This window comes from Diuraphis noxia, unplaced genomic scaffold (genome assembly GCF_037042655.1).
Source record: "Diuraphis noxia isolate RWA-SAM2 unplaced genomic scaffold, SU_Dnox_SAM2 contig0004, whole genome shotgun sequence".
In the NCBI taxonomy this organism is placed as follows: Eukaryota; Metazoa; Arthropoda; class Insecta; order Hemiptera; family Aphididae; genus Diuraphis; species Diuraphis noxia.
The window spans coordinates 17,588,957-17,610,885 of NW_028301714.1; the positions used below are offsets into that span (position 1 = coordinate 17,588,957).

Sequence of the window (21,929 nt, forward strand, 5' to 3'; positions counted from 1 at the left end):
ACATAATTTTTCATAAGCCTGTATAATATAGTATAATATAAGTATACAATAATAATTATAATATTGCTAAACACATTTTAACAATAATTAAGCAATACATTTTGCACTGTTTTTATAGATTTTATTTCTCATAAATATATAATATTATATTATATCATATCATATCATAGTATCATACTAAAGATAATTATTTGATAGTAAAATTAGTAAATTGTAAACACAATACATAAAACAAAAAAAAACTATAAGTACGTGTTATTATCTCAAATTAATATTAATAACCTTAAAACAAACTGTATTATAAACGAAATGGTATACCCACACCCGTTTTTTTTTTATTTTGAACTAAAAAAAAAATGAATTTTTGTTGATCTGTACAATATTGCACTTGCATAGTAATTAAATTTACATCTTAGTGTTGACAAGGAGTAACGCAGATAAAAAGACATCAAAATATAATATGTATCAAATAAGAAGTTGACAGTTGTTTATAATACTGATAGCCTATGCTATGTTTATAGCATTTATTCTTGATTTTTATTCACAGCCCTTAAGTTTAATTAAATTAAATAAAACTGTTGACTAAAATTATAATATTTACTATTACATTGGTAAACACTGGGTTAAAAGAATATTATTATATGGTAACACAGATTGACTAATTTAAACAAAATAAATCATAGATCAAGTTGTACGACTTACTAGAATATGTGTATTTAAATTGTAATCATTCACTATGAACTTCATTTAGAAATGTGTAGTTAAAAAAAATTTAAATTCATGTTTTTTTTTTTAGATTGAGTAATTTCACAGATAATATAAAATAAATTACAAAAAAAAAAAAAATACTTATTAGTGAATCTCCAACAACAACATTAATATTTTAAAAATAATAAATATTTAATTACTATTAATAACTATTAATAACTAGATGAAGAGAACAGTTGCAAATCGAATTTAAAATTAAAAATTAAACAAAAATAATCATGAATTCTAGTTAGTCATACAAGTTGTATGAACATTTCAACAAAACAAAACAAAAACAAAATATATATATAATATAGACCTATGCTTTACACATGCCAACCTTAGTATAACAAACAATATCTGGATAATAAATTTTTATAACGAGCATATAGATGAATTTAATGTATGAAAATGAGAACTGGAGCCAATACATAAGCACCAATGTTTTTATGTATGCCTAACAAGATAAAATAAAATAATAAATATATGAGAATTCTTTAACAAAAATAAAATTTTGAATAGATTTCTAAAAAAAAAAAATACAACTAGGTATATCAATGGAATGCTATAAATTAAAAATACTTGTCAAATAAGATAATTATTTTTTTTTTTTATTCCGGTTTTTTCCTAATGCTTATAAACAAAACACCTAAAAACTACGTTGATTATTATGCCACTCATAAAAATTAATTACATAATTTAGAGCTAAACAGTGATTCGCACACATAACATCCTTGTTGATGAATTATAACTTATAATCAGACAAGTTATTGTCAATTTAAAAAACTTTTTTTATAAAAACATTTTTAAACAATATCTATTTAACTTCTTAAGTTAACCCTATTTTTGTTATTTTAGTGTAAACAATAAATTCAAAATAAATGTATAGAAACATTAATAGATATAATAATTATTAATAACTGATTGAGTTACAAAAAATAATTATTGTTATTTGTTATCACCTTTCAAAATAATTTTTATCAACAATTTTTTTTTTTTTTTCTTCAAAATATAAACTTTTATACTCAATTTTTTTTAAATTGATAGTGTTGATACTTAGCTTTAAAAATACATCTAATGACAATTTATGTACGCGTAGTATTCAATTTTTTTTTAAACACATTAAAAAATGTATTTTAAAGATACATATTTTAAAAATTTGATAATCTTACACAGTTTTTATCATTTAAATAATTAAAATATTACTATATCTTTAAGAGGAAAAATTTTAATATAACCTTTTAATTGTACCATGATTGAATAAAAGAAACAGAAATAATTGGAAGTAAATTGACAAAAATAAATTAAAAATAATACAAGAACTAAGTTGTAAATAACTTAGGTAACAAACAAAACATATAAAAGAAAAAAAAAGAGGTTAAAACAATGATTTGAAAATGTATAAACTGAAATCTTGTCCCTAGGCTAATTTCGTCTACAAAATGTATGCGGTGCGATAGATTCAGAGTTCAAATTGTGGAAAAAATACTTAAAGCTATAAGTCATAAAATAGTTAAGGAGATAATATGAACTTGAAAAGATTTGCCGAGCATTTTGGAATTTTTGGTGGTATACTTAAATTCTAAGATACTTCTGTTCACAATAAATCTAAGTTTACAACATCATATGGCCACATATAATGTTGCTTAAGCTTAATAAAATAAACAAATTATCACATGTATTTAAAATAAAGATGGACATCTGCTCCAGTCTCCTTTCTGTTTGCACTCCCAATATTCATGGGTAAAAGTAAAACATGGCTTTTTTGTCCATTTACACACATCTCGTTTAAACCATAATGGTTTGATAGCACTGTTATCATTTTCTTGAACTGTATCATCATCTTCATCTTCTATAAAATAAAATTATAAATATTATATCCTGGTCTCTTTAAGATGACAACATACCCACATGGTTTAAATATAGGTTCATTATATAATTATTAATTTTTTTTTTAAATTAACTAAAATTACAGAAGCAAACATACAATCGTACCTACTAAGTTTTGAAGAAATAAATACAATTTAGATTTAAGGACTTAAGTTTCCCATTCTCTTTTAAGTATACAATAGATTTCAGTGTTTATATATATAAAAAAAAAACATTCAGATATTTTCCTTTATGTGAATATTGCTTTAAAAATATTATTATGCACTCCAATTAGTAACTGTTTAATAAAGAGACCATTTTCAACTCTAAAACCCATAAAATTATACTGAAAGACCAAAAAAGGAAAAGAAAGACTATCTGTATTAGCAATTATGAATATAGAAGCTGATATCACTATAGCAATAAACTATTAATCAGAAATTTGCTCAAAACTATGCATAGCAAATAACATAAGAGCATTTTTTTTAAATATTTTTTGTTGATGAATATTAACAATTATTTTCAATACATTTATATTAATAATCTATGCAAAAAAATGTTGATATTAATGTATATTTCTTAGAAGGACTACTATGTGTAGTATTCTATAAGAATTTATAATATTCTTTACAACCTAACTAATCATTAATTTCATGTTTAAGAAATATTCAGAATAGTATTTGAATATTTTACCATTTTCATTGACTTGATTAGAATCTGCTACTTCGGTATTTGCTTTGCGGTTTCTGACTCTCTGAATTTCCTCTAACCTCAATTTCTCAATATTAGCTTCATCCCAAAGACCAAACTCCATTAAACGTTGATCTGGACGTAACCTTGAATCTGTTGGTGCTACACCTTCTTCCATTTCATTCAATTGACTTGCCAGCACAGTGAAATAATAGTATTTTTCATTGTCAGGTCTTTGTATATGTCAATAATAATAAAATGAAAAATCATGACTACATAATTTACATATGTTTTTGTATTATACAAAACTTACGGAGGTGCTTGTCTTTGCCAGGCCAGAATATAACTTCCAGTTTGACACGTAGGACTTTCAATAGGACCTTCAAATTTGGTAACAGGAGCTATTTCAACTTTATTGTCCCACGTACCATTTATAACCCATTTAATTTCATTATCTTTATCCATAACATATCCTTTTACCTAAATTCAAAAATTATATAAATTACAATTATACATTTATAATAATAATTATGCAATTAAAATAATATTGATTATTAACATTTTTAACACACCTTTCTTTGTTGATCCCTAGTGAAATAACTATAGGGTATATAACTCAAACGGCATTTAGAACCATCTTTATGATTAGTTATTGTCATATCACCTGTTTGATCAACCCACAGTTTTCCAACAATTATATTATGAACAGTAGTTGTGACTTTAGTCCAAGTATAATGATTCCCTACAAAAAAAAACACTCATGAAAACTTATTATCTATAACTAATTAGTTTACATTTGATTTTAAATAAACTGAATATTCACAACTAACCAGATGCCGGGAAGTCAAGATGAGCAATGCCATTAGGAATTGCTTGTAAGTATTTACCGCGGAATTTCGAAGACATTGAAAATTCTTGCCAACAAGACCATTCCTTACCCGAACAATACTGAGCAGAAATTGGAGGATGATGTGAAACCTATATTAAAATTATAAATTAAACCGTTATATATAAATAATTCACAAATAGCATTTTTACTTGTTCGTTAAATGCTTTCCAACCAAGGTCTGACATTCGATCACATTCATATGTTTCACCCAGCAATGGATTAAAAGGTTTACTTGTTCGATTGACAGTTGTTGAATAAGATGAAATCGTGAACGCAGCAATATATGCCATCTGCTCAAATGAATCCTTACATTGAGCTGCTGTATCTAGAATATTTGAATATTCAAAATCCTCAGTAATTCTTTGTAACATTGAAAGCGGTTCAGAAAAATTTACCTGTAACAAAAATTACAATATGTAAAACTAAAAATTTGATCAATATAATAAATTTACATTACCGGCATTGGTATTTTAGACAAATCTTTTCCAATGCAATTTTTCAAAATACTCCAAATATGTAATGGGTGATTTGGCTTGTCAGTCACTCTACATCTACGTTTATCTTTTTGTTTTAAAGGATGTTTAATCGCGTCCTCTAGTATTTTTTTTGCATGCTCAGAGAGTTGAGGAAACATCCTAGAAGATTTATTATTTTCATCCTAAAAACAATTAATAATGACAATAATATAATTTTAGATTTATACAATAATATTGTTGATATAATATATAAACATACACGATCAGTATTTAAACCAGTTGATGAACGAATTGCAGCTGTTAATATAGCTGATGACTCAACAGGATCATCAATATCACTACTAGATCCACCACTACAATCTAATTCTTCATTGACTAATTTTTCAAGAACCTTAAATAATTTTTACTTTAGTTAAGAATAATTATAATTTTAATATGTTCTACAAAAATACCTGTGAGCTTGAAAGAGTTTTATGTTGGATAATATTTTGAGACTGACAGTTAACTAGGTAATTATTTGTGGTTACATCAAAGGAATCACCACCTTGAGCATCAAAAAATTCACAATTGTCTGAAGCATCATCTTCATCGGTAGAATCATCTAATAAAATGTAAAAATTACAATAACACAGTATTCAAATATTAAATAAGAAACTGATTACAATAATGTATAATAATACATAATGAATATAGGTAATTATACATCACTGTAATTTTATTGTATATTCTAATGCATAAATCAAAAAAATATATAGAATATATTATTAACACTAACCTTTTCAATATAATTATAATAAAAAATTAAATATAGTTGAATAAGTTTAAAAAAATATATGGAAAAGTAAAGTATAAATAAAGCTAACATAAGCTTAACCTATAATAGTATAAGAATTATATGCACAGGTTCACCATACACAATTTATATCACAATTACTCAGGAATAATATAATTACATAGATTTAAGTTGAAAATATAAATATACTATGGTATCTACAATTATTTATTTTACTAATAATTTTTTTCATAATTATAAATAGGTTATCATTTATCATAATGCATAAAAAATAAAACATGTTATGTAAATATAACCTTTGAATCATTATTATAAACAAATAAAATAATATAATAATTATAAAGTAAAATGGAATTGATAAAAATATTCAAGGTAGGAATAATTAATTAACTTAATATAATTTTTGTCTTTTGTTATACCAAAGAATATCAAACTGAGAACAATATGTATAAATAAAGGTAATTTGATCTCTAGTATTATCATATATTAATTTAATATATGTAATTAGTATTTATATGTAATATTGGTACAAAATATGTTTCTTATTATTTCAGTGATAACATAATGAATAATGATTATAAATCATAAAATATTATTAGTAAAACGTAGGAAATATTATTGATTTATATTTTAAATAATTCCAACTATTCAAGCATTTATTTTTATTATACTGTAATAAATAAATTTGGTAAAAGTATTTCTTTCTTATTTAATATTAATCTAAACATTGATATAGAATTATTAATATTTTATCCTAGATTTGAATTGTTAATAATTTTTAATAACTTGGTAATTAAAAAATAAATGTTATCAAGATTCAAATAATTATATTAATAATAATAATAATAACGATTAATCATACTATGTCATTAATAATTATCTATTATATACCTACCAATTATATTTCTATTGTTAACTAAAAGTTTGGGTTAATTTTACAACTTTACACCAAATATAATATTTTAATGATTCTGATTGTGGTTGATCACCAAAAAAAGTTTTTACACAGAGAATATAGTTTAAAGATGTAAAACTAATGTAAAACTTAGATCTCTCATTTTAATTCTAATTGTACACAAAAAATTCAATTTTTTTTTAAATAATGATTCAGTAACCAATCTACTTAATTTTACCATAAAAAATACAATTTTATTATTTTAATATATATTTAATTATTAAAATAATAATTTGCACTTAAATTCAATCCATCTTTGTATCATATAATATGGATGTAAGAAACAAATAGTGTCATAAATAAAAAATTCTAAAAATATTAGTGATGCGCGGGGTGACGCATAAAATAGTAAATTAATAAACTTTTATTGGGTCTTCAATTAACTCATACAAGTTCATGATGTTATTGATTTATAAACATAAGATTATATTATTTTATATAATCACATAAATGTAATTAATGGTTTAAATTATTATATATTTAGTTTTAATTTTACCATAGTCAAATATGATACTAAAATGTATACATCTCAACATCTGTATGTAAATATAATATAAAATATCTTAATTTGTACTGGTAAATATTTTATTAATACTTAATTACCTTGTTTGTCATTATTAGCAACATGCTCCAAAACACTCTGTTCTCTAGCAATTTGATCCACCATTTCTACCAACTGTATACGCTGTCGCCGTTCATTATATAACATCTTTTGCCATTTATTACCCTGACTTTGAGCCAAATCTAAATACTCCGAACAATTCTGAAATACATAATATTTTTTTTTAACTTTTAAGTAAAATATAATTATTATAAAAAAACTATATTTTATGTACATGATAATTTATCACTAACATTCAAAAATATTATAAATACATTTAAATTTTTATAAAATTGAATTTATACATGTCACTTTGGAAATTTGGTTCAATATTTAACCTTCAAAAAAGTTTTATAACAAATTTAATTAATCTAGTAAATACTTTGGAGGGAATCACAATAAGAAATTGAAATTTGACAAAACCGATTTTGTTATTTTGTTGTAATTCAGATAGAAATACTTATAAAATTAAAATGTTCACTATATATTTTTGACAGCATTTTTTAGATAATATAATATAATTTTTTAAATATAAAGCTTAATTTTATGCTATTTATATACATTTTAAAAGTATTTTTTAGTTTTTCTTGTTCGATTTATATTTATTTAATTTTTGATTATGGATCAAAAATCCTCAAAAAGTAAATACAAGGTTCAGTATGCATAAGAATAAATTTGATAAGAATATCATAAGAGCATTTGAAGTTCAAAATTAAAAAACTTTCTTTTTTTTCTTCTTTATTAATAAAATACACAATCTGTACACAATCAGCATAATAAGAGAATAAGCTAATTGACAAAAGGAAAATTGAAAATTTTGAAAGAAGCCACCCACTGATGAATCTTTCCTCTCTTTTTAAATTATTTTATTTGAAAATGAAAAAACTAAATGAAAAATAATAATTTTTTCTAGGACAATTTTTAATGTGCTTTGTTTTTTTTGTTAAATTAAAAAAAAAATATAAATCTCAGGAATTTGAAACTTTTTATCATTATATTATATTATATATTATTATTTTTGAATATAGTTCACATTTTTAAATATTTAATATTATTCTAACTTAAGTATATGCTATATAAACTTTACTACAGTATTGACTTATGTCATATACAAAATTGATGGAAAAAATTAGTTAAATATAACAAATTAAGAAAATACTAATAAAATAATATCAACCATCCTTAGAAATAAATGCTGATCTACCCATCTTCACTCAGAATCATTTAAAATTCTTTAATTCTTTTATTAATTTTTTTGATAAATATAAAATAGGAAAAATATTTTTAATAAATAAAAACTTTATCCTATGTTATTATTTACTAAGAGTTAATAGATAGAATATTAAACTATGTCTATAAAATAATTTCGGCAAAAGTATGAATCATTCTAAGATATCTTGAATACATTAAAACCATATGCCCTAAATTTTGAAGTTAGGCCATTGATTATATTACTACATTCAATTAAAAACATGAAAGGTAGGATATTAAAATTGTTGTTGTTATATTGAGTCTAACTGTATATGTTTAAATTAAATTGGAAACAATAAGCCAAGAACATTACAATAGTATTCAGAAATAGAACTCAAATACACTTTGCATTGACATAAAATCCAAACGAACTTTTCTCAAAATTATGAGAGAAAAGTAAATTATAAATTGAATAGAGTAACACTTCTGTCCATAAGAGAGACCAACACACCATACAAATAATGTTTCCTTTTATTTAACTTAAATAAATTGTGAACAATTTAACTATGAATTTCTTATCATATTTGAATACTTACAGTTACCATACCAACTGATGCAATACGTATCAAATTTGCACGTTCCATCCATGCTTTTATTTTTGTAGAGATATCAGGAGGTATATCAATGGTTTCTAGTTCAGTTAAACAACGTTGAAGAGCTTTGCTATGTTTAGATATAATTTCACTTTGTGATCGCAATTCAGATAATTTGGTGTTTAACGATGATACTACTGATGAAACTTCTAAATTTGCACTCAATTCTTTTTCCTTGCTTCTATCTAAAAATAGTTACATTAATATAATTTATGAACAATTTGAATATATGTATTATTACATTACAGTGAACAAATTGTAAGAATATGCAAGGTTATTAAGTTAAATAGCTCATTATTCTACATAGCAATTAGTTATTGAAGTTAGTGTAACTATTATTAAATAGATGCGCTATTAAATAATAGAAGAAAAAGTTAATAAGTGAGAAGTAAAAAAGTTTTTAATTAAAAATATATTTTAATGTTAAACGTTTACCAGTATTTGTATGTCCAATTTCACGAGCCTTTGCCAACTCTAATTCAGTAACCCATCTTTGACGTTCAACTTCACTAGTGGCACGAAGGTGAAATGTTTGAGTGCCACCATTAGATATAACAATTGTGCATGAATCTTCAGTGTGTATTGTAGCCCCATTCAAACTAATCGTACCCCGACATAATTGTGATATTTCATCTTGAGTTCTAAAATAGGAATAGGTATTATTAAAAAATATATCTATGTATCGTATCTATTATGTTATATAAATGAAATATTTATATATATATAATATTTATAATGTATAATAATATATAATATTTATCACCATAAAATTACACAAATTAAATACTAATATGTTATACTATATATCTATACAGCATTAAGAGCACATATTTATGAACAATGGACTCACATAAAAAAAATTTTAAGACATTAATATTCAATTAGGTTATCTTCAATATTATTTAAAAATATACAAAAAGTATTAATTTTAAGATTTTTTATAAAAATAATAATTGATACATAATCTCTTTTTAGAAAATAACAATATAATTATGCTATTATTAAAAAAATTATGAGTATTGTTTTTTTTAAATAATTAGGTGCTCACATAATGTTCAATATACTTTCAAATATAATATTATAATAATATTAATAAAAATGAAATTGGGCCAACTTAATTGTATTATCTTAAAATAACTCTAAAATATTTAGCTTACAGAAATTTGATTAAATTATTGCTAAAAATTTGCCATGATCAATATAGCCAAAGAAAATGTATTATAAACCATGTTAAAATTTTAAAAAAATAGGGAAAAATAGAATACTACGTATACTTAAATTCTGCCTACTAAAAAAAATTACTAAAATTAATTCTATTACTCTATTACATCTTGCCCATAAAATTAAGTTAAAAACACATTGAGCACAAAACCAAATAATTCGATAAAAAATACAAATTCCAATATTTTTATTGAAAAAACAACAACACTATGTTTACTATGATAAGAATATTAATTTTTAAGGTCATATAAAATAGAGACCAACACATTGTTAAAACAGTCAAGGTTATATAAATATGATTTAGAATAGCAGCATTAACTAAAAATGTTGAAACCTCAGATATTTTATTAAACATGCAAACATAATATATTATATTAAATATATACAAACTAAAGTGAAACCTGAATAAAGAAAAAAATCATTTTAGAGTATAGCTAACATAATAAGGCAACAATATAGGCTGTAGAAGCAAAGTTTTTATGGGATTCAATTTAGATAGTTGGTGTTTATTGAATCTAAAGAATTTATGTTTTCTGTATGAAATAAGTAATTTGATTCTCTCCAAATCCCTCTCAACTAAATTAATTTTAATATTCATATAAATATCACCAAGTTCAAATAATAAAATAATAAAACAAAAATGTAGGTTAAGTTAATCTTTTAAAAGTATAATTTTTATCAAATTGTTTAACTTTTTATTTTTTCAAATTGTTCCATTTTTAACAAGGCTTTAAATTATGCTTGAAGGTAATGATTTGTAAATTTCTGACTAAAACTGTAATAACTAATATTCATTAGTTTAGTTTTGTTTAAACACATATAACTAGTATACCATGAAAACACAAACAATGGTTCGTTATCTATATATTCATAAGTCATAACTATCATAAGGTTATCTCAGAGGTTGTCTGATATTCAGACTAAAAACTAAGAGCATTAGAGTTAAAATATTAAACTTTAAGTTGATTTGACTATAATTTTAAATTTTTTTAAATTATTTATTTTATTATTAGTACAATAATCATTAGGTGAATTAAATACTTGCAGTTATTATTTTGATTAAAAATGTTGTCGTGGAAGACTACAACTAGTGTATGGTTGTGTGTACTAGTTGCCTGCAAAATTACATTGGCACTTAATAATGGATTAGCTTTAACACCACCAATGGGTTGGCTTGCTTGGCAAAGATTTAGGTGTACTATAGATTGTGATACTTTTCCAGATGAATGTGTCAGGTAAAATTTAAATTTAAAGTTAAAGTTAAATACATATTAAACACACAATCATTATGAAAAATGTTTCTTAAATAGTGAACAATTGTTTAAGACTACAGCTGATTTGTTAGTAAGTGAAGGCTATGATAAAGTTGGGTACAAATATGTTGTAATTGATGATTGTTGGATGACACACAATCGAACAGCAGATGGGAAATTACAAGCTGATGAAAATCGATTTCCACATGGGATTAAAGCTCTTGCTGATTATGTGAGTAAATAAACTATTAGTATTCTCATAGAAACTATAAAAGCAGAATGTTATATTATTATTTGATAATGCATTTTTAGTACCTGCATAGATGTTTAGATTATTTATAATTGATTGAAAAATATATCATATAATACAACCTAAATACCTTTAATAAAAACCTTAAACACCTATTATGTATCTTTATAAATTAGAATACAACAACATATTTTTTTTAAATAACAACTTTACTTAAAATAAAAATGGAAAAATAATAATTATTATGTATTAAGTAACAATTTTTAATGAGTATGAAATGTTCCAAAAGAATAAAATTAATTCCATGCAACAGAAAAAAAATATACATAATAAAGTTGAAACTTTAATTATATATAACTTTATAAACTATTCAAAATGAACTAGTAAATTAATTTTAAATTAAAATTATACAAACAAAATACCTTATATACTCTTTCCGCAAATACAAATGTATTTTTACTAAAATATTGATATAGGTAATTTTTATATATTTAGGTTCATTCAAAAGGGTTAAAATTTGGAATTTATGAAAGTGTTGGAACAAAATCTTGTGAAGGATATGCTGGAATTAAAGGTTACGAAAAAATTGATGCTGAGACATTTGCAGAATGGGGAGTTGATTATGTGAAACTAGATGGATGCTACACAGATGAACGGAATATGGACACAAGTAATTTTATGCTTAGAGTAATTAAATCATTAAAATCTGTAATAATAATTACAGATAAAGTTACTTTTATGAAAAATAAATTTAATTCATATACCTAATAATTTTAATAGATTTTCCACAGTTTGGAAAATATTTAAATGAAACAGGAAGACCGATGATTTACTCTTGTTGTTGGCCATTTTATCAAGAAGGTAAAGGAATGCAGGTATGTAGTTAAATCATTTTGAGCTAAAAATATAATAAATGCTTTTTTTAATAAAAATTTACAAAATGTTATAATACGACATCTGTTGCAATTATTGAACAATAATCTTAAGTGATAAAAGACAGAAGAAAACCGAGTGTAGAAGCCTAATGGGAGGTACTTCAACTTGAATATGAATTTAAGATTTTAATCCTAGAAATAATAATAATAGTACAACAACAAATACATAATTGTTATAACTAGGGCTAGGATTTATATGCATTTGCATGTTTTTTTCCTTTAGTCCAAATTGATTGGTTGTCAGATTTGTCCACGATTTGGCTTATTCTCGTTTAAATAGGACCAATTTTTTTTTGCATATTTTTGCATATTTTGAACATAATGCATATATAATTGCATATTCATAGATTTTTTTAGAATTCTATATTTTTTAACTAACATTTTTAATTTTTATAAGTTATTGTTAATTTTAAATGGTACTTCACGAAACCGACAGTTTTTGGTTTATCCATTGAATTTTCGTAAATATATAGCATAAATACTACCTATTTTATCTTAGGTCAGATAATATCCGTTTGTTACCTTATTGTTGGTCGGACAACTGGTAGAATTACTTACACATTGTTATACAGTGAGATAGCACAGAAAAAATGTATTGGTACGTCGCGTGTTGCGTAAATGTGTAGATGTTTATACTTAATAATTTGAATGGTTTTAATAACAGTGTCCAGTATGCCGAAAGTTCAAAGTGAAAGTGCCAAGTTACGTCTAATTAAACTAATATTCAATGTAATAATATGAGCTAATAAGTAATAAAAAATTATGAATTATAATAAATAATAAAAAAAATTTGTTTTTGCATATTTTGGTAAATAAAATGCATATTTTACAATTTTTTATTGCATATAAATCCTAGCCCTAGTTATAACTTATAAGTAATAAAGAAGTCAGAGTGAAGGTATTATTGGTGACATAGTATGGAGCTTTAGAGATGACCTCAAGGACTTTGGATTGAAATCTTTGGATACGGTTTATTAAATACTTTAGCTGAACCCCACAGCTGTAAACCGTAGGATCAGATGGATCTAAGTATAGTAGTTTATACAGCAGAAATTTAGTAGGTAGTTTTTTATTTTTGGAAGTTAAGAATAGTCGAAGAAGGCAAAAGCGATCATTAAGTGTTCGAGTTTTACTGTATATGTGAGCTGACCAGGAAAGTCGGCGATCAATGTCAACTCTACGGTAGCGTACGCCCTAGGCAATAGGAAGGGATTTGTTGTTGAGGAGGAGGGCATGGCATACTCCCTGTTGTAGTGTAAAAGTACAATGAATCGATTTGAATTTATACATTTTAACTTCCCATATATTGTACTAAACTTGGAGAAGGTGAAGGTGGTCTTGAACATAGCTGGAGGCTAGGTGAGGGTCAAGATTAGAGGTTAATATAGCTTTAACATCGGCAAAGTCACAAACAAGAGTATGGGGTAAAGAAGGTTGATCAGATATATACAAGTTGAATAGAATGGGAGCTATAACTGCACCTTATACGCCTGCATTGATTAATGTATGAACAGAACAGGTAGAACCTACTCCCGCAGAGAAGAGCCAGTTTTCTAAATAGGGTTTAAGGATTATATAGTAATGACTAAGGAGAAGTATTTTAAGTTTATATAAAAGACCTACATGCAAGACCCGATCAAAGGCTTGGGAGACATTAAGAGATGCACCAGTGAAATAGTTTTTCTTCTAGAGCAGAGGAGATTTTTTTCTACTAGTGTGTGGACTTAATGTGTGGTGGAGTGGTTGATTGCAAAGCCGAGTTTGGTAAGATTTTGGTATCGTCAACAATAGGTAAGATATGTTTAAGTAGCAACTTTTCAAATATCTTGGAAAAAGACTGATTGGTTTATACGAAGTTGGAGAGTCTGGGGTTTTTTTTGTTTTAATAAAAGTATTATGGTAGAATATTTCCAAAGAATAGGGAAATAGGATAGCCTAAACATTGCATTGTAGATTTGTGTTAAGAATATGATAGATTTCTTAGGTAGGTTCCTAATTATTTCGGCAGCTGTTAGATCGTAACCAGATGATTTCTTTAAGGGAGTTTTTTTTAATATTGAGGTTAACTTTGCCAATAATAAATGTAAGTATCTATATTTACTATTGGTGCTTAAACTACACAATTTGGTTTACCAGTTTTAGATGGACTGGTATACAGGCAAACACAGATCCATTAACTAATAAGAATGAAACAGTTTAGATGAATATAGATGGTCACTATCTAATATTCAATAATTGGTTGAACCGTTAACCGGATTATATCACAAAATGCACTGATATTGAATGAAACAAATAATATGGCATATTGTAAATGTCATTTAAAATTAAATTAATTACTTTATTTCTGTCAAAATAGGTTAACTATACACTGGTATCTCAATCGTGTAATTTATGGAGAAATTATGGCGATATACAAGAATCATATGCTTCCTTATTTGATGTGCTTGATACTTTTGCAATGAAACAAGATATTTGGGCACAATATGCAGGTCCAGGACATTGGAACGACCCTGATATGGTAATATTTTTAAACAGTTTGACTCAAATTCTCAAGCAATAAAAATACTAGTACAGATTTTTTTTAAAGTTATTGATTGGAAATTTTGCATTAAGTCACGATCAAAGCCAAACACAAATGGCTCTATGGGCTATATTAGCTGCACCTTTATTTATGTCAAATAAATTGTCTACTGTCCAACCAAACTTCAAGAAAATATTACAAAATACCGAAGTAATTGGAGTAAATCAAGATAAACTTGGCATACAAGGCAAAAGGATCTATAAAGTTGTGTATAATTTTAAATATTTATTAATGATGGAATGTACTATGAACAAAATATGAAAAAGATTAAATACTTAACAGTTGATATAATTGTTATGAATTTATGATTAATTTTATATCAAACAAACAACATCATATCATATCATTTAAAAATAATCAATGTTTTTCAGGATCAAGGAATTGAGATATGGTCCAAACCAATTGAACCAAAAGAGAGAGAATATTATTCCTATGCAATTGCTTTTGTTAGTCGTCGGACATTGGGAACACCATTTTTATACAATATTACATTAAATAACTTAGGATTAAATAATCCAAATGGATACATAATAAAGGTATAATGATTTATTTAGTAAGATAATACATGAATTCATACTTGAGTACATACAAAACATCCACTAATGATTGAAAAAAGATTTAGTAAAAGACCCTTCATTACTTTAAAAAAAAGTACTATTAATTTTCTATAATTAGTTGCATATAATTATGGGTTAAAAACCAGTTCTCTTTTAGAAACATGTTAACTCAAAACTTAAAGCCCCTATTTTCAATAATGAAATAATGTTCACATAAGTAGAAGAAACATTTTAAATTAATTATAAACATTTATATGCAAAAAAAAAAATAATATTTATACATATCAGGCCTGTGTGCAGGATTTCATAATGGGGAGTGTTTGAAAAAAAAATGTATAAACTTTTTTTTTATTTAGAATTAAGCCTCGGCAACTATGGCCATTGGCAACAATGGGTTTAAATCTAAATTATTTAGAAGTTATATAATTTACATCTTAAATACTATTGATAAGGTTGGACTTAGTAATAAAGGTTATTATTCTGACAGGATGTTTGAGATGCCTGCTTCTGTCTATCTGTTTTGTATGAGAGGCATTCAGTTAAATGTATAAACTAGATAAATCATTAAGAGGACGCCATACCCGCATGTGTTGTCTCTGTCTTACAAACGTATAACATAGCAAAATCTGTTTAGTGCGGGACAACTGTTCTACCTCAATATTTATAAAAGAATTTTCAAAATTTCACAACACATAGGTAAGAACTTTAATTGTGTCATAGCATCGTTATTTTTTTGATAGCACAAACCAATAATTTAAAGTAATTTAATGAAAAAATAAATGTATTTTCTTAAGCTTATAACTTAAATTATATTTATGTTATCAAAAAAAATAATGACGCTATTACACAGATAAAGTTCTTACCTATGCGTTGTGAAATTTTGAAAATTCTATTATAAATATTGAGGGAGAACAGTTGTCCCACGCTAAACAGATTTTGCTATGTTTACGTTTGTAAGACGGAGACAACACATGCGGGTGTGGCGTCCTCTTAATTAGCAAATACTGAAGATAACACTATTATAGTATTGTATTATATTATGTCATGCATTATTACAAATAATATTATTATTATAAAGTGTTACTGACATACAGGGTCATCAAACATATTGACAATATAATATAAAATATAACATATATAATTGGTAAGAGTAAATTAATTACGATATTTACAACAAATTAAAGTAATTTACATCGATAAATCAATAAATAATGATACAAGAAAAAATAATTAATTAAACTAAGTGTAGTATTTTCTTTTTTTTTTTTTTTTTATTTAATGATATTATTGGTGTTGAGAAAGGGCATCACGAGGACGTCCACGCTTAAGATGCCAGAGGGTAGACTTATCACTGAGTTTTGCGCTTTTGGTGTTGTTTAGTTGCCCAAAAAATTTTAATGTGAGATTACGTATTTAGCCATGTAGGTTTTTATTGTTGGGAGTTTGAAGTCAGTATGAAGAGCTTCATTTTTGATAAACCACATGGCGTGTTGGAAATTATACGTAAAATCTTGGATTGGAAAACTTGGATCTTATTTATGTCAGTTTTGCACAGTTACCCCAGATAGGGACAGCATAGAGAACTAAAGGTCATAGAATTTGCTTATAAAGAAGCATGGAGCAATTCCAGCTTAAGGCAGTTTGATGGTTGATTAAGTGCTAGAGAGTTTTAAGTTGTTGATAGCCTTGCTGTAGTTTTGAAGAAATGTGCGGGTTACGTGTTAATTTTTTACCTAAGATAACTCTTAGAGATATTTTATAATTGGAGACCCAGATATGCTATCACCATTAAGTACTAGAGATGGAGTGGACAAATAAAATAATAGCATATTACATATAGGTAATAGATAAAAATGAAATATACCATTTTTTTTGTCATGGTGTGGGGGTTGAACCCTCAAAACCCCCTTGCACATGGGCCTAATATAAATAAAATATACAAGTAAATACATGTATATTCAATCAATGATTTTAATCTATAAATTAAATACCTACCTTATAAATAATAATATTTTATTTTATTTTTTCATGTATCAACCACAATTCACAAGAATTTATTTGATGATATAACTATAGAAAAGTTTTTAAAACCAGATTCACAGCTTAAAGTTATAATAAACCCATCAGGTAAATCAACTAGATTATAATTTTGAACAAATACAATAAGCATAATTAGGTAAATATTGATAATATTATTTTTAATAATTTAATATTTTTTTCAGGAGTGGTCTTAATAAGAGCTAATATTATGACAAAATATAATTACATACATGGTCCATAATTTTGATGACTTCTTCATATCAGGTATATGAATACCTGTACTGGAACAGTGTACATCATGGATATAAGTTAAATAGGATGTAAAATAATCAATATCACCTACTAGTAATCAATTAGAAAATCTACAAATTGTTAACACTGAATAAATATTTTTGAACAAAAAAAGGACTATTTTTTATTCTTTGACTAAAACCATTTTATTTTATTTCCTGTTTTTTGATTTTTTTTTAGTTTCAAGAAAAATTCAAATCATCTTTTTTTTTAACAAAACATTAAAAAAATTTAAAAATAAAATTATTTTATTTCTCATCCCTGTGAGGCGTATTACAAAATCAGAATTTTTAAACCTCCATTATTTCGTAAAACAAAGATTACACAGTATATAAATAGTTTTGGTTAAAATTTAAGAATAAATTTGTTTTCAAAATAACATATTTTTAGTGATTATAACTGATTTCAATTCATACTTAATAATGTGTATATGTACAATTTTATAAAACGAATGACAAAAAATATAAATATTATATGATAGTAAATAATTTAATAAATATATTCATATTGGAAAATTCTCAAAAATCATATTTTTGAAAAATTCTAAGAAATACACTACTTGACTTAGATAAATCTTTTTATCATCAAAATAGTTCTTATAATCAAATTCACAAATAGGCTATTTTGAATTTGTCCAAAAATATTTTTATTAATTTTTAAGTTTTTTATTTTCAGTATAAAAAAAAAAAAATCATAGTCTATAATCATACTAAAAATGTAGCGCAAATGTCTATGAATTATATGGAAAATTTTTTTTTTTTAATATTGAATACAACAAAAGTTATTCCATATGACAGATCAGCGTGAGACACGCTGTATACCATATAAATCTTATTACCCTATTAAACTGTACATCAATAGGTATGTACGAATAAGTATATGTATAATAGTAAAATATTGTAACAATTATTAAATAATATTTACAATAATACTGGTAGAATTCAATACAATATAATATATTACAAATAGATTTATACAGTATAAAATACCCTTAAAAATAAGGAATAATATACCATTTTTGCTCAGAATCGATTTTCATATGCAATGACAAAAGTGACATATCACTTAACTAAAAATTAATATTTTCATAACAGTACCTATTCTATTTAATGACAAAGTACTCTTGAAACCTATTATACAGTAGAACAATTCTCCAGATTTAAGGATTCTACTAAGTACTCAATGTCTATAGTTGTTTCTTAATTCAAAAGTTCCTTACCAAATATAAAATACCATAATTATTACCTATCTATGTGACTATGTATATCAATTTAAATTGTTATCTACATTTTTAAAATCAGATATTATATTTATATATTGTCCCAAATATAGTGATTTGATTAAAAATTATGGCATATTTTCTTATCTAAATATTTACAGATTTAAATAATTTTTTTTGAATGTTTTGCTTTACAGTACATTTATCATTTATAATTTAATACATTATGTACCAGAGTAGTCTACTTCTTTGAATGTGTTATATATTAACTATAAAAACAGAACAGCAATCATGAAGCTATTTACTAAAGCTTACAACTAAAAAATAAATACCTATTTTCCAAAATGATCACTTATTAAATTTAAGACAATCTCACAACATTTTACAGGATATAAAGATAATGTTTGAAAGATAAATTTATATAAACTAATATTTTTTTATTACCCAAAGTTATCTTCTTGTTATATTGTAAAGGTAGGTACTTATAGAAAAATACTACTATCCAATATAGAGGAAAAATCAGTTTAGTTTATTTCATTATGTAGGTAACAAAATAATTAGTAACATATTTGGATAATAACTATAGGGAAAGACTAAATTAAAATTATAATACTGCAGAAACATGTTATTCTAATAACATACAATTTGTATTGTGTTTTAAACATTTACCTAATAATTATTCATTCATAACAATGTATTGAAATGGAATTATTATTTTTACTTATTTTAAAATATACATAAATGAAGTACCAACCCAATTTCTGTAAATTTCTAACCAGTCAAACAATATATTAACAAATATGAAATTAAAAAAAAATAATATTTTTGAATAGGTAGGTAGTTACCATGAAAAAGGTTCACTTATATAGAGTATCCACAACTTATTCAATGATTAATAAAATGTAAGTTTTATTACTACCACATACCAATGTTTATTAAGTATGTACAAATATACCTATAATCTACATATCATAAGCAAGGGCTCTATTAAAAGGTAGTTATTTTATTGATTAGCATGAATGTATAACTCGGATTTAATATATAAGTTGGATTCCACTTGGAATTATATGTGAATTTTAGGTGAATAATATGTATATTAGATATGAAAATTATATTTGACATTTTATGTGATTATAACAATTAATATTGTAATAAAACAAAACACCTACTTAAAATTATTAAATAATATAATTTATAAAATAACAAAGAGTCAAACCTATGATGTTTTATAATTTGGTAGACAATTTTTTGATACAATTTAATACCTATCTACATTTGTACCTATTTAATAATAAACTTAAATAATAGTTTATAAAATTGAATTAAACAATTTAATTTTCAACTTGACAGTCAAACATCAAACAATGAAAGGTTTAATTTGATACATAATAAAAATATTAATAATAAATGTCAATATTATTAATTTTTGATTATTTTAAATAATAAGTCTATTTATAACATTTATTAAAACTCTAATTATGTTTTGAACTGATAAGATATATTATGAGTTGTTTATTTTAAACTGAATAAATATTACGTATCGAATTTGTGTCAACTTATCTACCTATAGAGCAATGTAGGTACACTTCCTTCAACAAATGTTTTGATGCATGTTAGGTAGCTACTATAATTCATTTTTTCAACATTTTTTAATTAAATTAAAAAATAGGTACATACATAAATAATTTAAATTAAGTCTAAGGGTTGAAAATTCTTAAGCTCTTAAATAACATAAGAGGAATCAAAATTTTAATTGGTAGTTATTTAAAAAATGGGAAAGTAGGTACATGTTACATGTACAAAGCCACATAGGAACATAAAGCTGTTTGAATATAACTGAATGCAATACAACTGTATACTGATCAAAGAAAGGCAATCTGATTGTGACTTACTGACATAAATTTAAAAATCATATGAAAATAATAACAGACCAAAATACTGAACATCTTCACACATAAAAGATATACCATATACAGAGGTCGGTATCAACCTAAAACCTGAAAGGTAATCAGAAATATTGCTCTAAATATATGTCTACGTAAAATGACAAAGTCAATCCAATCACAATGAGTTACAGTACTATAGAGTGCATGGCCTTAATCTTAAGTCGTAACATACCTAGTTCTGATATTAATATTTACCTGTAGTAGGATAGTACACCGTTTGACAAAACGAACCATCGTTTCTGGTAACCTTTGATGTAGTTTGTCCACTTGAACAGCCATCCTTTCATGTCCTCGTCGACTATCGACAGCGGGGGCGGCGGCGTTGAGCTTTTCGAATCTGCTGCGGCCATCGCTGGAAGGCTCAATTACTACCAATAAAAATGATGGCAGAAGCGATGGTGACGGCCATTGTCGTCCTCCGACATATCTCTAGTCTTTCTTTCTACCAACCAACTACACACGCGTACAACTGAAACTTAAAAGCACACGATTGTAACAAGAACGGCAACGACACGTACAGATATATATTTTTAGTAATAATATATTAATATCAATAACAAATATTTTCAGTTTTTGCTAAAGATAATTGTTAACCCTTTACCCGTTTACCCCGTAACCCCGTCTGCCATCATAACAGTTGACGATAACGAACAGCTGACAGTACGACAACGACGACAAACACTCGGAAATCAAAATCGCGGAGTGCCGAACCACCACGAACCACAGAACCAGCGAATTAGGCCCGGTATCAGTGCGGCCAACGGTGTTATCT

The 21,929-nt window shown here is 25.1% G+C and overlaps 2 protein-coding genes across 2 annotated transcripts; one reads left to right on the plus strand and one right to left on the minus strand.

The window, feature by feature from the left end:
- Nucleotides 1-440: 440 nt before the first annotated feature.
- Osbp (oxysterol binding protein) lies at nucleotides 441-21,773 on the minus strand. Its single transcript, XM_015515175.2, has 14 exons — nucleotides 21,759-21,773; nucleotides 21,353-21,632; nucleotides 9,300-9,505; nucleotides 8,808-9,049; nucleotides 7,023-7,182; nucleotides 5,124-5,272; nucleotides 4,931-5,062; nucleotides 4,653-4,853; nucleotides 4,345-4,590; nucleotides 4,137-4,284; nucleotides 3,879-4,048; nucleotides 3,620-3,786; nucleotides 3,310-3,539; nucleotides 441-2,599 (listed from the first exon to the last, which is right to left on the minus strand). Exons 2-14 carry the CDS (start codon nucleotides 21,505-21,507, stop codon nucleotides 2,430-2,432), a joined length of 2,376 nt encoding a protein of 791 aa, XP_015370661.1. The 5' UTR covers nucleotides 21,508-21,632; nucleotides 21,759-21,773; the 3' UTR covers nucleotides 441-2,429.
- LOC107166489 (alpha-N-acetylgalactosaminidase-like) lies at nucleotides 11,014-18,106 on the plus strand. The gene is made up of 9 exons (XM_089226832.1): nucleotides 11,014-11,320; nucleotides 11,396-11,570; nucleotides 12,084-12,258; nucleotides 12,369-12,463; nucleotides 14,880-15,041; nucleotides 15,111-15,308; nucleotides 15,476-15,640; nucleotides 17,713-17,788; nucleotides 17,884-18,106. Exons 1-9 carry the CDS (start codon nucleotides 11,151-11,153, stop codon nucleotides 17,940-17,942), a joined length of 1,275 nt encoding a protein of 424 aa, XP_089082958.1. The 5' UTR covers nucleotides 11,014-11,150; the 3' UTR covers nucleotides 17,943-18,106.
- Nucleotides 21,774-21,929: the final 156 nt, after the last annotated feature.

Bases quoted from the DNA above. Each gene is read 5' to 3' on its own strand.
- LOC107166489 (XM_089226832.1), top strand. From the start codon at position 11,151: ATGTTGTCGTGGAAGACTACAACTAGTGTATGGTTGTGTGTACTAGTT. The intron at 12,259-12,368 runs GTAATTTTATGC...TAATTTTAATAG, and splicing joins TGAACGGAATATGGACACAA to ATTTTCCACAGTTTGGAAAA. The intron at 15,641-17,712 runs GTATAATGATTT...ACAATTCACAAG, and splicing joins CAAATGGATACATAATAAAG to AATTTATTTGATGATATAAC.
- Osbp (XM_015515175.2), bottom strand. From the start codon at position 21,507: ATGGCCGCAGCAGATTCGAAAAGCTCAACGCCGCCGCCCCCGCTGTCG. The intron at 4,049-4,136 runs GTTAGTTGTGAA...TTTTTTTTGTAG, and splicing joins TCTTGACTTCCCGGCATCTG to GGAATCATTATACTTGGACT. The intron at 2,600-3,309 runs GTAAAATATTCA...TTTATTTTATAG, and splicing joins TAATCAAGTCAATGAAAATG to AAGATGAAGATGATGATACA.